Raw genomic sequence first — 14,111 nt, 5'->3', positions numbered from 1 at the left:
CACTTTGGCCGCCTATAATATATAGCCTAATATATAGGCGGGGAGTTTAAATGTGATGTGATTACTTTGGCTAAATTAATACATTTTTGCACCGATGCATTGCAAATGTAAAAAACAGGCAGCGAAATAAATACATTTGTTCATTCACACAACGATCCCACAGATCCATCAGTAGCAGTGAGCGGCCTGTCACTGGCATTGTCCCAGATAACAATTTATACTGAACAAAGTGTTGATCCCAGAATTATCCATATGCACAAAAATCTTATTTCTCAGTGTTGTGCACAAATTTGTTTACATCCCTGTTAGTGAAATGTTTTCCTTTGCTAAGATAATCCATTCACCTGAGGTGTGGTATATCAAGAAGCTGACCGCATGGCCATTACACAGGTGTACCTTGTGCTGGGGACAATAGGTCATTCTAATTACGTGTAGTTTTCACATAACACAATGCCACAGATGTTTTGAAGGAGCGTGCAATTACCATACTGACTGCAGTAATGTCCACCAGAGCTGTTGCCAGAGAATTGAATATTAATTATAATTAATTAATTAAATGTTTTTGTTCAGTGTATATTGATCAACAGCTTATTTTCGCATGCGAAAAGACCCAAATCGAACCTGTTCCGAATAAGTAATTGACGGATTGCAGCAGGACGGTATTTTGCAATTGGCGTGAACGGCATCGTCGTGAGAAAGGGACTTTAGGGTCAACCGAGAATGTCATTAACCTTTTTTATGTTGTCCTGTGCAGACACACGGTGAGGTGGAGAGGCGCATTGTGTCCCAGCTCCTCACACTCATGGATGGCCTAAAGCAGCGTGCTCACGTCATCGTCATGGCAGCCACCAACAGGCCCAACAGCATTGACCCCGCCCTGAGGAGATTTGGTACGATCCCTCCTCAATGTACTTGTAGACCTAGAATGTAACAGTTCAGTTCTGATTTTGTCGGAGGCCTCTTATATTTAATATACCATATTTGATGAAAATCTTCATCCAATGTTGATTTCTTTGTCATTACTAGCTGTGAATCAGCAGGGTTGATGTTAATAAAGAAATACAATGGAATCTATTTCTATGCTGATTAGTGAGACTGACCTTCACTATGTGACATCGCTCCTCAGGGCGTTTTGACAGGGAGGTGGACATCGGCATCCCTGATGCCACAGGCAGACTGGAGATCCTCCAGATACACACCAAGAACATGAAACTGTCCGACGACGTGGACCTCGAGCAGGTGTGTGTATAGCACTACTGTCAGGTAGTGAGGTTGTCAATGAAACTCACTATCACCATATTGAGTGTGTGCAAAGTGGAATTAAAAGTAGTGAGTGGGTTAACTCACTGCCATATTGATTCTGTGTCTGTATCGCCACTGTATGTGTGACCATGTCTATCTGTGTCCTCCAGGTTGCCAATCAGACTCATGGCCATGTGGGTGCTGACCTGGCCGCTCTGTGCTCTGAAGCCGCCCTGCAGGCCATCAGGAAGAAGATGGATCTCATCGACCTGGAGGACGAAACCATTGACGCAGAGGTCATGAGCTCCCTGGCTGTCACCATGGATGACTTCAGAGTAAGGAACTGGATTATTTTCTCCTTTTAACACACACACACCACTCAAAGTAGCCTAGCACAGAGCACTTTATTCACCTTTGTTTTTCGTCACTATGTAAATCTGCAGCATCCAGCAATTGTATTTTTTCTAATGGTCTGAGGACAGCACTTTATGCTTAAGTTATCGCACCAAAACGTGACCAGTAACCATTAAGCATTAGAACCAGTTGTATCAGAGAATCTCTTAACCAGCAGGACTAACCAATTTGTATGCGTGTTGTGTTTCAGTGGGCTCTAAGCCAGAGCAACCCTTCAGCCCTGAGAGAGACGGTGGTTGAGGTGCCCAACATCAGCTGGGAGGACATCGGAGGTCTGGAGGACGTCAAGAGGGAACTCCAGGAGCTTGTACAGGTAAGCTATGTTATAGTCATGGGTACATTACTGTTAAGATTTAGCTTTATATGCCATAAAAGCTAATATGTCATTTGTTTATTTTTATTTTTTATCAATCGAGAGAAGAGTACAGTTAATTTCTCTGGTCTGTTTTGCTTGTCTGTAGTGGGTCTTGATTAACCTTCATGGTCTGCGCTTCTCTTCAGTACCCAGTGGAGCACCCAGACAAGTTCTTGAAGTTCGGCATGACCCCGTCCAAGGGCGTGCTGTTCTACGGGCCCCCAGGTTGTGGTAAGACCCTGCTGGCCAAAGCTATCGCCAACGAGTGCCAGGCCAACTTCATCTCCATCAAAGGTCCTGAGCTGCTCACCATGTGGTTCGGAGAGTCCGAGGCCAACGTCCGCGAGATCTTCGACAAGGTAAGGCTAAACCGATTTATCATGGCTTTTCAGATCCCTCTAACCTCATATTTACATGTATTTTAAACATTTTTTAAATGTTTTTATTGATTGTATGGTATGTCGTTGTTGTGTTACACATGCACAAAGATGGTTAGTAAATGTGAAACCTGGGAGGTGTTTATTAGGCATAAACAGAAGAAAAACTACTGAAATGGGAGGGACCAACCTTAACTTGTCCAAGAAACGCTTATTCTCGTTTTCCGTTGCAAAACCTATATTGTACCCTACTAAGCCCTCTTATGTTTCAGGCTCGCCAGGCCGCCCCCTGCGTGCTTTTCTTTGACGAGCTGGACTCCATCGCCAAGGCACGTGGGGGTAACGTGGGTGATGGTGGCGGAGCGGCCGACCGTGTCATCAACCAGATCCTGACAGAAATGGACGGCATGTCCAGCAAGAAGAACGTCTTCATCATCGGTGCCACCAACAGGTCAGCCCTCTTAACCGCTTATTCTGCTACAGTGTTATTCTCACTAATTGAGTTTAACACTTGAGGGACCCCCCCCCCCACCTTTAAGCTTATGAGCAGTCATTCAGACTGCAACATCGAACAGTGGGGCAAAAAAGTATTTAGTCAGCCACCAATTGTGCATGTTCTCCCACTTAAAAATATGAGAGAGGCCTGTAATTTTCATCATAGGTACACTTCAACTATGACAGACAAAATAAGAGAAAAAAAATCCAGAAAATCACATTGTAGGATTTTGAATGAATTTATTTGCAAATTATGGTGGAAAATAAGTATTTGGTCACCTACAAACAAGCAAGATTTCTGGCTCTCACAGACCTGTAACTTCTTATTTAAGAGGCTCCTCTGTCCTCCACTCGTTACCTATGTTAATGGCACCTGTTTGAACTTGTTATAAGTATAATACATTCTGTATATGCTATCACAAAAATAATACTTTTGTTGTGTTTATGAAGGTTTTGGGTAACATTAGAATTTAAAAAATAATAATAATTCTACAAATGACACAATAGCAATTTTATTAGTTTGTTACAGTAGGTTATCTGTAAAAACAAAACACTAAAAAGACTTCAATAAATTTTATTTGTGTAGTGCCTTTGCCTTTGTTGGAATGCGGGGACAGCATCTTTTTATAAAATCAAAATGAATACCCCAACCATCAAGGCGTCATGTGGGCGAGCGTATTGCTGACATTGTTAACAGTCCCCCATGGTGGCGGCAGAATTATGGTATGGGCAGGCATAAGTTACAGACAATGAACACAATTGCATTTTATCGATGGCAACTTGAATGCACAGAGATACTGTGATGAGATCCTGAGGCCCATTGTCATGCCATTCATCCGCCGCCATCATCTCATGTTTCAGCATCACGGCCCAATGTCGCAAGGATCCGTACACAATTCCTGGAAGCTGAAAATGTCCAAGTTCTTCAATGGCCTGCATACTCACCAGACGTCACCCATTGAGCATGTTTGGGATGCTCTGGATCGGCGTGTCCAACCGCGTGTTCCAGTTCCCCTTAATATCATCAACTTTGCACAGCCATTGAAGAGGAGTGGGACAACATTCTACAGGCCAAAATCAACAGTCTGATAAACTCTATGCGAAGGTGATGTCTCGCTGCATGAGGCAACTGATCACACCAGATTCTGCCTTTTTAAAAATCCATTCCCCTGCCTTTTTTAAGGTATCTGTGAACAACAGATGCATATTTGTATTCCCAGTCATGTGAAATCCATAGACTGGGGCCTAAATGAATGTATTTCAATTGACTGCGTTCATTATTAACTGTTGCATGTTGTTTTTATATTTCTGTTCAGGAGCAGGAGAACTTATTAATTGGCTACAATAATTACTCAAGCACCAAATTGCGTAAATGTCTTATTTTCAAGGTAGGCCTACTCTAGTACTTGAATTTCTGAGCTCCAAATTCAAGTTCATGTAGGCTACTTCAAGCCACGTGTATTGTTTAAAATTGCAGGTCTAACACGGAACACAAAACAAATGTGTCATGTTATTTCATTACCAGATAATATTGTGAATAAGCCCACTAGGCTATGTAAATTATTGTCATTATGTCCAGAATAATTAATAGGAATAGCTTGGGTGTTGTGCGGTAGTCTAACCTACACAATTGCGCACTGTAGATTTGGTGTCCAATCCGAGGGACAAAAACATATGAAAACATTAACTAATTACCTTGATGCTTTGTCTGTTAAATCCAACAAGATCCTGCTGTAAATCAAGCAGACAACAGATGATTAACATCAATTCGCTAGGGTTATTAGATCCAACATGGATCCAGGCACAACTGTCTTTCAGGGCCAGCAACAGAACTAATCAGTTGGACGGGCCTTTGATATCCATGCACGCACTTGCACATTCACCATTTAAAAAAAAAAAGGTGTTATACTGTAGTAAAGCTTGTGAGTTTGAACTTGAGGGAAGCTTACAATTTATCCTACCATTTTCTACATAAATGTTATGAATGTTTTCGTGGAACAGTTTAATTTCAATAATAACGTTTCTCAATCATTGTCACGTGGTTAAGCATAAAAATCTGAAGGAAAATTATACAAATCTAAAGGTTCAAATTCAACAAAGGCGAGAGCACCAGGCACTGCCATAAGGCAGTCCAGTCCATTGGCTAGCTAAAGAAATGTGCATAGAACTCAGAGATAGGCTATAGGCCAATGCAGGAGTAGGCCTATAACTTCCATCGTCAACTAAGTAAAATACATGGGCCTAAAGCTGACAAATAAAACAATATTGTGATAAATTCAGGTTCTTTCAGGTTCTTTCAATCTCCATCTCTCTTCTCCGCCTGACTCCCTTTCGATCGGTCTTGACGAGCTATTGCTAGTGAAGTGCAACATTTTATCAAATCAACAACTGGATCCGCTTGAAGCTGTCCCTAGTGAACTTGCAGCCTATTCCGGGCCTTCAGTTTCCTGCGCCAGTGAGCTCAGGACAGACAGTTATTTTAAAAAAAAAGTTTCAACTGTATATATGGGATCTTTGCTCTTTCACACTGAGGCTCGGTGATTATCGAGGCCAGGAGTGTTGGAAAGATCTTCCAAATACTGAGGAACTATCATTAGTTAAGACAATAAGAAATCAGACATTGCCAAATGGGCACTTTCCCACATTTGCATGCAGCATGCCAGATAGGTTAACTTCTATGCGTGCTCCCTCAATGTTATCAGGACAAAAAAAACAGACACATGCTCACTCACGAAGCAATCCAAACAAAAGATTGGCAAAACTCGTAATGGTTATGAAATAAACAAAAACTTGTTTCTCACAAGTGTAGCAGGTTGTGAACTCTGCAAATGTTTCTACTCCGAGAATGAGAATGGTAAATGGACGTACTTAATGCATGCATTAACAGAAATGTATGTAACCAAATGACGGGGAATTAATGGTACATTTACTAGGCCTATTGGTGACATGCAGTACCAGTCAAAAGTTTGGACACACTTACTCATTCAATGCATTTTATTTTATTTTTTACTATTTTCTACATTGTATAATAATAGTGAGTAGGATAAAGGTACAGCATCAATACTATGAAATAACACATGAAATCATGTACAAACCAAAAAAAGTGTTAAAAAACAAACTGATGACAGTTTGGCACACTCTGTCACACATGTTTTATGTCACACGATCTTGGACAAATCTGTCAAGACACCAACCATAAAGGGTTAAACACAGGTTTTAAATCAACTTGATAATTATATTGAATAGAGCTTATCTTAATGTAATGACATGATTTTCTATTGCTGATTTTATTATCAATTACTTTTTTATTTTATTTTTTATTTAACCAGGTAGGCAAGTTGAGAACAAGTTCTCATTTACAATTGCGACCTGGCCAAGATAAAGCAAAGCAGTTCGACACATACAATGACACAGAGTTACACATGGAGTAAAACAAACATACAGTCAATAATACAGTATAAACAAGTCTATATACGATGTGAGCAAATGAGGTGGGATAAGGGAGGTAAAGGCAAAAAAAAGGCCATGGTGGCAAAGTAAATACAATATAGCAAGTAAAACACTGAAATGGTAGATTTGCAGTGGAAGAATGTGCAAAGTAGAAATACAAATAATGGGGTGCAAAGGAGCAAAATAAATAAATAAAATAAATAGTGGGTTAGGGTTAGTGGGTTTGGCGACGAGTATGAAGCGAGGGCCAGCCAACGAGAGCGTACAGGTCGCAATGGTGGGTAGTATATGGGGCTTTGGTGACAAAATGGATTGCACTGTGATAGACTGCATCCAATTTGTTGAGTAGGGTATTGGAGGCTATATTGTAAATGACATCGCCGAAGTCGAGGATTGGTAGGATGGTCAGTTTTACAAGGGTATGTTTGGCAGCATGAGTGAAGGATGCTTTGTTGCGAAATAGGAAGCCAATTCTAGATTTAACTTTGGATTGGAGATGTTTGATGTGGGTCTGGAAGGAGAGTTTACAGTCTAACCAGACACCTAGGTATTTGTAGTTGTCCACGTATTCTAAGTCAGTCGTCCAGAGTAGTGATGTTGGACAGGCGGGCAGGTGCAGGCAGCGATCGGTTGAAGAGCATGCATTTAGTTTTACTTGTATTTAAGAGCAATTGGAGGCCACGGAAGGAGAGTTGTAATGGCATTGAAGCTTGCCTGGAGGGTAGTTAACACGGTTTCCAAAGAAGGGCCAGAAGTATACAGAATGGTGTCGTCTGCGTAGAGGTGGATCAGAGACTCACCAGCAGCAAGAGTGACATCATTGATGTATACAGAGAAGAGAGTTGGTCCAAGATTTGAACCCTGTGGCACCCCCATAGAGACTGCCAGAGGTTCGGACAGCAGACCCTCCGATTTGACACACTGAACTCTATCAGAGAAGTAGTTGGTGAACCAGGTGAGGCAATCATTTGAGAAACCAAAGCTGTCGAGTCTGCCGATGAGGATGTGGTGATTGACAGAATCGAATGCCTTGGCCAGATCAATGAATACGGCTGCACAGTAATGTTTCTTATCGATGGCGGTTAAGATCTCGTTTAGGACCTTGAGCGTGGAAACCAGATTGCATAGCAGAGAAGGTATGGTGAGATTCGAAATGGTCGGTAATCTGTTTGTTGACTTGGCTTTCGAAGACCATAGATAGGCAGGGTAGGATAGATATAGGTCTGTAGCAGTTTGGGTCAAGAGTGTCCCCCCCATTTGGAAAGCAGCTCATTTCAATCTTTGGGATTCTCAGACGACACAACAGAGAGGTTGAACAGGCTAGTAATAGGGGTGGCAACAATTTCGGCAGATAATTTAAAAAAAGAAAGGGTCCAGATTGTCTAGCCCATCTGATTTGTGGGGGTCCAGATTTTGCAGCTCTTTCAGAACATCAGCTGACTGGATTTGGGAGAAGGAGAAATGGGGAAGGCTTGGGCGAGTTGCTGTGGGGGGTGCAGTGCTGTTGACCAGGGTAGGAGTAGCCAGGTGAAAAGCATGGCAATCCGTAGAAAAATGCTCATTGAAATTCTCAATTATGGTGGATTTATCAGTGCTGACAGTGTTTCCTATCTTCAGTGCAGTGGGCAGCTGGGAGGAGGTGTTCTTATTCTCCATGAACTTTACAGTGTCCCGGAACGTTTTTGAGTTAGTGTTGCAGGAAGCAAATTTCTGCTTGAAAAAGCTAGCCTTGGCTTGTCTAACTGCCTATGTATAATGGTTTCTAGCTTCCCTGAACAACTGCATATCACGGGGGCTGTTCAATGCTAATGCAGAACGCCAGAGGATGTTTTTGTGTTGGTTAAGGGCAGTCAGGTCTGGGGAGAACCAAGGGCTATATCTGTTCCTGGTTCTAAATTTCTTGAATGGGGCATGCTTATTTAAGATGGTTAGGAAAGCATTTAAAAAAACACCCAGGCATCCTCTACTGACGTGATGAGATCAATATCCTTCCAGGATATCCCGGCCAGGTCGATTAGAAAGGCCTGCTCGCTGAAGTGTTTCAGGGAGTGTTTGACAGTGATGAGTGGAGGTCGTTTGACCGCTGACTCATTACGGATGCAGGCAATGAGGCAGTGATCGCTGAGATCTTGGTTGAAGACAGCAGAGGTGTATTTAGAGGGCAAGTTGGTTAGGATGATATCTATGAGGGTGCCCGTGTTTAAGGCTTTGGGGAGGTACCTGGTAGGTTCATTGATCATTTGTGTGAGATTGAGGGCATCAAGCTTAGATTGTAGGATGGCTTGGGTGTTAAGCATGTTCCAGTTTAGGTCGCCTAGCAGCACGAGCTCTGAAAATAGATGGGGGGCAATCAGTTCACATATGGTGTCCAGAGCACAGCTGGGGGCAGAGGGTGGTCTATAAGCAGGCGGCAATGGTGAGACTTGTTTTTAGAGAGGTGGATTTTTAAAAGTAGAAGTTCAAATTGTTTGGGTACAGACCTGGATAGTGGGACAGAACTCTGCAGGCTATCTTTGTAGTAGATTGCAACACCGCCCCTTTGGCAGTTCTATCTTGTCTGAAAATGTTGTAGTTTGGAATGAAAGTTTCAGAATTTTTCCTAAGTCTTCCTAAGCCAGGATTCAGACACAGCTGGAACATCCGGGTTGGCAGAGTGTGCTAAAGCAGTGAATAGAACAAACTTAGGCAGGAGGCTTCTAATGTTAACATGCATGAAACCAAGGCTATTACGGTTACAGAAGTCATCAAAAGAGAGTGCCTGGGGAATAGGAGTGGAGCTAGGCACTGCAGGGCCTGGATTCACCTCTACATCGCCAGAGGAACAGAGGATGAGTAGGATAAGGGTACAGCTAAAAGCAATAAGAATTGGTCGTCTAGAACGTCTGGAACAGAGAGTAAAAGGAGGTTTCTGGGGGGGCGATAAAAATAGCTTCAAGGTATAATTTACAGACAAAGGTATGGTAGGATGTGAATACAGTGGAGGTAAACCTAGGTATTGAGTGATGAAGAGAGAGATATTGTCTCTAGAAACATCATTCAAACCAGGAGATGTCATCGCATGTGTGGGAGGTGGAACTAATAGGTTGGATAAGGTATAGTGAGCAGGACTAGAGGCTCTACAGTGAAATACGCCAATAAACACTAACCAGAACAGCACTGGACAAGGCATATTGACATTAAGGAGAGGCATGCTTAGTCGAGTGATCAAAAGGGTCCAGTGAGTAGAAAGGTTGGTTGGGGTCACGGCGATTTAGACAGCTAGCCGGGCCATCGGTAGCAAGCTAGCATAGGATGGAGGTCTGTTATTAGCCACCTCGTGCGTTTCCATTTGTAGGATTAGTGGTGTTCCTTGTGGTAGAGGGGATGAATCCAAATCACACAATTTTTTTTATATATAGTTATATAGAGGCCCAAGAAAAAATAAAAATAAATAAATTGTCCGGTAGGTCTATTCAGATAGCAGCCGATAAGACAGCTAACGGTTTGCGGACCGCAGATGGGCGTTCTGGTTACGTCGCGACGGAGGAGCCAGCTGGATAACTCCTTCGGGTAGATAACGTCGGTTGTCCAGTTGTGAAGACCCGGTGGGGCTCCGCGTTGGCAGTAAAATGGGTCCGGATAGGTGATTGTAGCCCAGGAGTGATTGATGGAACTCTTCAGCTGGCTAGCTCCGGAATAATTTATGTTTGCTCCAGGTATGAGATCCAGGTATGAATGTCCAGAGATAGCGGTTGAAATCCAGGGACATGGAGAGAAAAATAGGTCCGGTATATTCCGGTCCGAGCCGCGCCGTACAAAACTGGCGATTCGATTTTCGAGTTAAAGGATAGCTGATGACCAAAAAAAGTGGTTAGCTGAATACTAACGATTAGCCAGTAAAGAAGCTAACTAGCTTCTGATTATCTTCTGGATTAGCTTCTGGTTAGCTTCTATGGAGGATTACAGATAAATAAAGGTAAATAATACTTTTTTAAATTTTTTATAAATATAAAATGTGAGGCGGGTTGCAGGAGAGTGTTTTGAAGATGAGTTTATGGAAAATAAGAAAATATATAGAAAAAGGTATGCGAAAAAAGTTGTAAATATATATATATATACACACGGGACAAGACGAGGACAAAAGACGTCTGAACTGCTATGCCATCTTGGAACAATCGATGAGCAACTGTAACAAGTTGTCCAATGTAGGACATTCTCATTGGTACCCTAGTTTTTTGAAAGACTATGTATCTGACTGCAGTCATAAATAGCCAATTATTGTCAGCTCGTGCTTAAATGATCTGCGTGTACATAAAGTAATGACCAAAAGTTTTGAGAATGACACAAATATTAATTTTCACAGTCTGCTGCCTCAGTTTGTATGATGGCAATTTGCATATACTCCAGAAAGTTATGAAGAATGATCAGATGAATTGCAATTAATTGCAAAGTCCCTCTTTGCCATGCAAAGAATCCCCAAAAAACATTCCCACTGCATTTCAGCCCTGCCACAAAAGGACCAGCTGACATCATGTCAGGTGATTCTCTTGTTAACATAGGTGTGAATGTTGACAAGGCTGGAGATCACTCTGTCATCCTGATTGAGTTCGAATAACAGACTGGAAGCCTGGAAGGAAGGTGGTGCTTGGAATCATTGTTCTTCCTCTGGCAACCATGGTTACCTGCAAGGAAACACGTGCCGTCATCATTGCTTTGCACAAAAAGGGCTTCACAGGCAAGGATATTGCTGCCAGTAAGATTGCACCTAAATCAACCATTTATCGGATCATCAAGAACTTCAAGGAGAGTGGTTTAATTGTTGTGAAAAAGGCTTCAGGGCGTCCAAGAAAGTCCAGCAAGTGCCAGAACAGTCTCCTAAAGTTGATTCAGCTGCGGGATTGGGGCCCCACAAGTACAGAGCTTGCTCAGGAATGGCAGCAGGCAGGTGTGAGTGCATCTCTACGCACAGTGAGGCGAAGACTTTAGGAGGATGACCTGGTGTCAAGAAGGGCAGCAAAGAAGCCACTTCTCTCCAATGAAAAGATCAGGGACAAACGGATATTGTGCAAAAGGTATAGGGATTGGACTGCTGAGGACTGGAGTAGTCATTTTCTCTGATGAAAGCCCTTTCCGATTGTTTGGGGCATCTGGAAAAAGCTTGTCCGGAGAAGACCAGGTGAGCGCTACCATCAGTCCTGTGTCATGCCAACAGTAAAGCATCCTGAGACCATTCATGTGTGGGGTTGCTTCTCAACCAAGGGAGTGGGCTCACTCACAATTTTGCCTAAGAACACAGCCATGAATAAAGAATGATACCAACACATCCTCCGAGAGCAACTTTTCCCAACCATTCAGGAACAGTTTGGAGAGACAAAATGCATTTTCTAGCATGATGGAGCACCTTGCCATAAGGCAAAAGTGATAACTAAGTGGCTCGGAGAACAAAACATTGATATTTTGGGTCCATGGCCAGGAAACTCCCCAGACCTTATCCCATTGAGAACTTGTGGTCAATCCTCAAGAGGCGGGGTAGACAAACAAACAAAAAACATTCTGACAAACTTCAAGCATTGATTATGCAAGAATGGGCTGCCCATCAGTCAGGATGTGGCCTAGAAGTTCATTGACAGCATGCCAGGGCAGATTGCAGAGGTCTTGAAAAAGAAGGGTCAACACTGCAAATATTGACTCTTTGCATCAACTTCATGTAATTGTCAATAAAAGCCTTTGACAATTATGAAATGCTTGTAATTATACTTCGGTATTCCATAGTAAGATCTGACAAAAATGTCTAAGGACACGGAGGCAGCAGCCTTTGTGATTTTTTTTTTGTGTCATTCCCAAAACTTTTGGCCACGACTGTACATTAGTTGCAAATACATAAGTTGGAGCATGTCCAAGTCACATAAACAACCAAAGCTGGTGAGTGCATTGCTGATCTATTTTCTTTGCTTGAAATGTAGGGCCTGCTCTCTGTGATGACATTTTGTGCTGATTATCGTCCTGTGGCATTGTCAGCGGCTTGTTCTATCCAAATGGGGCAGTCCTTTCCTCTCTCCTGTCTCACCTTATCATTTGTTGGTGGCGAGGGCAGGTGCCCAAGCGCAAAAAAAGAGAACGGTGCACACTGACCACCTCGTCAGTGTGCACCGTTCTGTCTTTTTTGAGCTTGGGCCTTGGAGTTGTAGGTTCAGGTTAAATTTGGTTGACTGATATAGGGTATATAGCATTTTGAGATAATTAGAATAGATCAAATCAATAGAATGGCCCGCCCTGTTCTTCATTCACAATTGGTGATTACATAATTATGCAACAGTGTGGCTGAAATAGTGTCCACATACTTTTTGTATGTGGCAGGTAACCTAGTGGTTATTGGTAAGAGCGTTGGACTAGTAACCGAAAGGTTGCAAGATCGAATCCCTGAGCTGACAAGGTAAAAATCTGTTGTTCTGGCCCTGAACAAGGCAGTCAACCCACTGTTCCTAGGCCGTCATTGAAAATAAGAATGTTTTTTAACTGACTTACCAAGATAAGTAAAATAAATAAATATATATATAGTGTATTTGATCTGTTGTGTGAAAATAGCTTCGGTATAGTTTGTTTGAGGCAATTATAGGGGTGATTATCAACTGTTGGGAGAAGGAGTAGAGCAGGACTTTTTTTAGATAAATATTTTTTTTACTGTCATTTTTCTCCTAAAACCGATTATAACTCCAGTTCTTTTTGTAATATTAAGACCCTAACGTCGATATAGACTTATTTAGGAAAAGTCAATCAAAATGAATGAGCAGTCCAAATAACTGCTTTAGGGGTTCTAGTGCTAAAAACACATTTTGGTTGATGCTAGAAGCAATTTTTTGGTTAAAAAAATTATGAAGGTTTTACTTGCAATTATCATATGTTGTAGTCTCCCCTACCTTAGTTGAATGCACTTAGATCTGAGGTGGACAATAAGGTAGCGTATAATGAGGTGTACAATGGTTTGTGTAGAAATGTAGGCTAAGTTTTTAATGACTAAACTGTGTGCTGTACCAGGCCTGATATCATCGACCCGGCCATCCTGAGGCCCGGAAGACTGGACCAGCTCATCTACATCCCCCTGCCAGATGAAAAGTCCCGCATCAACATCCTAAACGCCAACCTCAGGAAGTCACCAATCGCCAAGGCAAGCATCTGTGTATTTGGCCATGCGCTGACATTGTGCTGACTGAACTCTTTCTCCAACCTCAGTCAGCATGTTCTGATTTGAGGGGTGGGGTTAAGGCTTATCGAATGTCTTTATTCCAGGCTGGCTTCATGTAATGGGTATTGATTGTTTGTGGAAAAGTTGTTTATGGAAATTGCTGTGTGGGGGAAACATCAGTGTTTTATAATCCCATTACTGTTTTGATCTTTGTCTGGAAGTAGTTTTAATGCTCCCTCCACCCCTGTCTGATTATAGGATGTGGACTTGGATTTCCTGGCCAAGATGACCAATGGTTTCTCTGGCGCTGACCTGACAGAGATCTGCCAGAGGGCCTGTAAGATGGCCATCAGGGAGTCCATTGAGAATGAGATCAGGAGGGAGAGAGAGCGTCAGACCAACCCCTTAGCCATGGTGAGTTTAGTCACGACTGCATCTTTAATTATTCAATGACACGGGCTAGTCCAGGGGTCCGCGAAAATATAAAGTGATTTTTATCCCCACAATGTTTTTATGAATTTCACTAACAACCGCAAAATTAAAACATTTTGAATTTGCATATCTACAGTAGAAACGAGGAGAATATCATCCTTCTAATAAGGTCCAGTAGTGGTGC

The 14,111-nt window shown here is 42.3% G+C and overlaps 1 protein-coding gene across 4 annotated transcripts in view; it reads left to right on the top strand.

The window, feature by feature from the left end:
- The window catches only part of LOC124007412 (transitional endoplasmic reticulum ATPase-like), a 68,270-nt gene that overhangs the window by 39,654 nt on the left and 14,505 nt on the right, over nt 1-14,111 (top strand). For all 4 annotated transcript variants that reach the window (XR_006833922.1, XM_046317945.1, XM_046317947.1 and 1 more), the window contains 8 exons: nt 755-890; nt 1,127-1,239; nt 1,413-1,577; nt 1,847-1,969; nt 2,158-2,370; nt 2,661-2,839; nt 13,348-13,477; nt 13,754-13,909. Coding sequence is in view for 3 of the 4 variants with exons in the window: in XM_046317945.1 (XP_046173901.1) it covers nt 755-890; nt 1,127-1,239; nt 1,413-1,577; nt 1,847-1,969; nt 2,158-2,370; nt 2,661-2,839; nt 13,348-13,477; nt 13,754-13,909 (1,215 nt within the window). In the remaining variant the exon portion in view is untranslated. The remainder of the gene's footprint in view (nt 1-754; nt 891-1,126; nt 1,240-1,412; nt 1,578-1,846; nt 1,970-2,157; nt 2,371-2,660; nt 2,840-13,347; nt 13,478-13,753; nt 13,910-14,111) is intronic.

Source organism: Oncorhynchus gorbuscha, linkage group LG20 (assembly GCF_021184085.1).
Source record: "Oncorhynchus gorbuscha isolate QuinsamMale2020 ecotype Even-year linkage group LG20, OgorEven_v1.0, whole genome shotgun sequence".
NCBI lineage: Eukaryota > Metazoa > Chordata > Actinopteri > Salmoniformes > Salmonidae > Oncorhynchus > Oncorhynchus gorbuscha.
The sequence above is the reverse complement of the archived record's forward strand: the minus strand, read 5'-3'. Positions and strand labels throughout refer to the sequence as shown.